Here is a 1,626-nt window from a genome sequence, read left to right on the forward strand (position 1 = left end):
CAGACGCCTCACAGGTCCCCAACTGGCATCTTCATTAAATAGTACCCGCAGTAGCCTGTTTGTGCTGTCCTCTGAAGGACAGATGTGTGAACATGATTGCACAAGGGTTTTCTAATCATCAATTAGCCTTCTGAGCCAATGAGCAAACACATTGTACCATTAGAACACTGGAGTGATAGTTGCTGGAAATGGGACTCTATACACCTATGTAGATATTGCACCAAAAACATTGAGCAGCTAGAATAGTCATTTACCACATTAGTAATGTATAGAGTGTATTTTTTTAAAGTTAAGACTAGTTTAAAGTTGTCTTCATTGAAAAGTACAGTGCTTTTCCTTCAAAAATAAGGACATTTCAATGTGACCCCAAATTTTTGAACTGTTGTGTATATATATATATATATATATATATATTTGGGGTTCATAATATGGATTACTAATAGTTAATAAACATCCCAATATTATATCATTCAGTTATTTGTGTGTTCCCATCATTTTCAGTGATAAATTCAGGTCATCATCATGTATTGATGGAATATTTCAATTTTGTTTGTTTGTTTTTTTTCATTTAACCTTAATGAATAGCTGACAATCCCCCTTATGATTTCAGATCCCCTCCACCTTCACCGCCAGTCAGGCCATGGCCTTCGATGGCTGTTTCCATGACAACGACATCGAGCTGACCACCTTCCCTCGGATGGCGCCCACGCGGACCACCGACCCTCTGACCACTCCGAGCCAGAACTCAGACCTGCGGCCCCCGGCGGGGACCCGGTTGCGGCGGCAGCGGTCTGTGCGGGAGAATGTTGACCTGCTGGTGAACAACAGCTACATGATTGACTCATACTCACGCCTGGCCTTCCCTCTGTCCTACCTGCTCTTCAACACTGTCTACTGGAGCATGTACTCCTGAAGTGTTCACAACCTCAGACTTTAATGAGCTGTCTGCTAAAACACCCAACAATATGTTGAAAACTGTTTAACTCTCAATTAGTGGTGTTTAACATCCAGAGAGTAAAGCTATATTTTTATTTTTTAAAAGTTTGTGTTCTTTATGTGCTTTGTCATCATCTCATGCTAAAATACTTTATGCCCAAGAGCTAAAATAAAACAAATTGATGTAGAAATTGTTGTTTAAAGGGAAACATTTTCTTAAATTTGATTAATTTGATCTAGGAGATCAGGAAAAAGAAGCTCAAACATATTAGTTATACATTTCTTACAGAGATTCAGCTTATATTTACTTTATTTACATAAATCCATTCATCTGTTTTTATAAAATAAACAGGTTCTCCCTATAGCCAGATATAACCTCTATCTTAAGGAATAATTCTTTCTCTCATCACTCAGCTGTTTTTCTCCATTTTGAGCATGCATGAGGGGACAGTAGAGAGAACCAGCTCCTTTTTAACAGTTTGAAATCTGCAGTTGGATCTTACTCAGTATGTGCTGCCATTTTATAGCACTAAGTGAGTACTAAAAGATCATGGATAAGATACTGAATAACATCATAATCCTGAACCAGAAGTTCTTTCCAAGGGTCAGAAAGTCCCAGGGGGAAAAAATCATTATTTGTGAAAAATTCTGCTTTAGGAAAGAAGCCAGACCATTACATCTGCATTGTCT

At 38.3% G+C, this 1,626-nt stretch overlaps 1 protein-coding gene across 1 annotated transcript in view; it reads left to right on the forward strand.

Moving 5' to 3' along the window:
• LOC107100606 (gamma-aminobutyric acid receptor subunit rho-3-like) overlaps positions 1 to 913 on the forward strand; it is a 15,463-nt gene extending 14,550 nt beyond the window's left edge. Inside the window, exon 9 of the mRNA XM_015399155.1 lies at positions 611 to 913. Coding sequence (XP_015254641.1) covers positions 611 to 913 — 303 coding nt within the window. The remainder of the gene's footprint in view (positions 1 to 610) is intronic.
• Positions 914 to 1,626: the final 713 nt, after the last annotated feature.

This window comes from Cyprinodon variegatus, unplaced genomic scaffold (assembly GCF_000732505.1).
Source record: "Cyprinodon variegatus isolate N-32 unplaced genomic scaffold, C_variegatus-1.0 Scaffold992, whole genome shotgun sequence".
Lineage (NCBI taxonomy): Eukaryota > Metazoa > Chordata > Actinopteri > Cyprinodontiformes > Cyprinodontidae > Cyprinodon > Cyprinodon variegatus.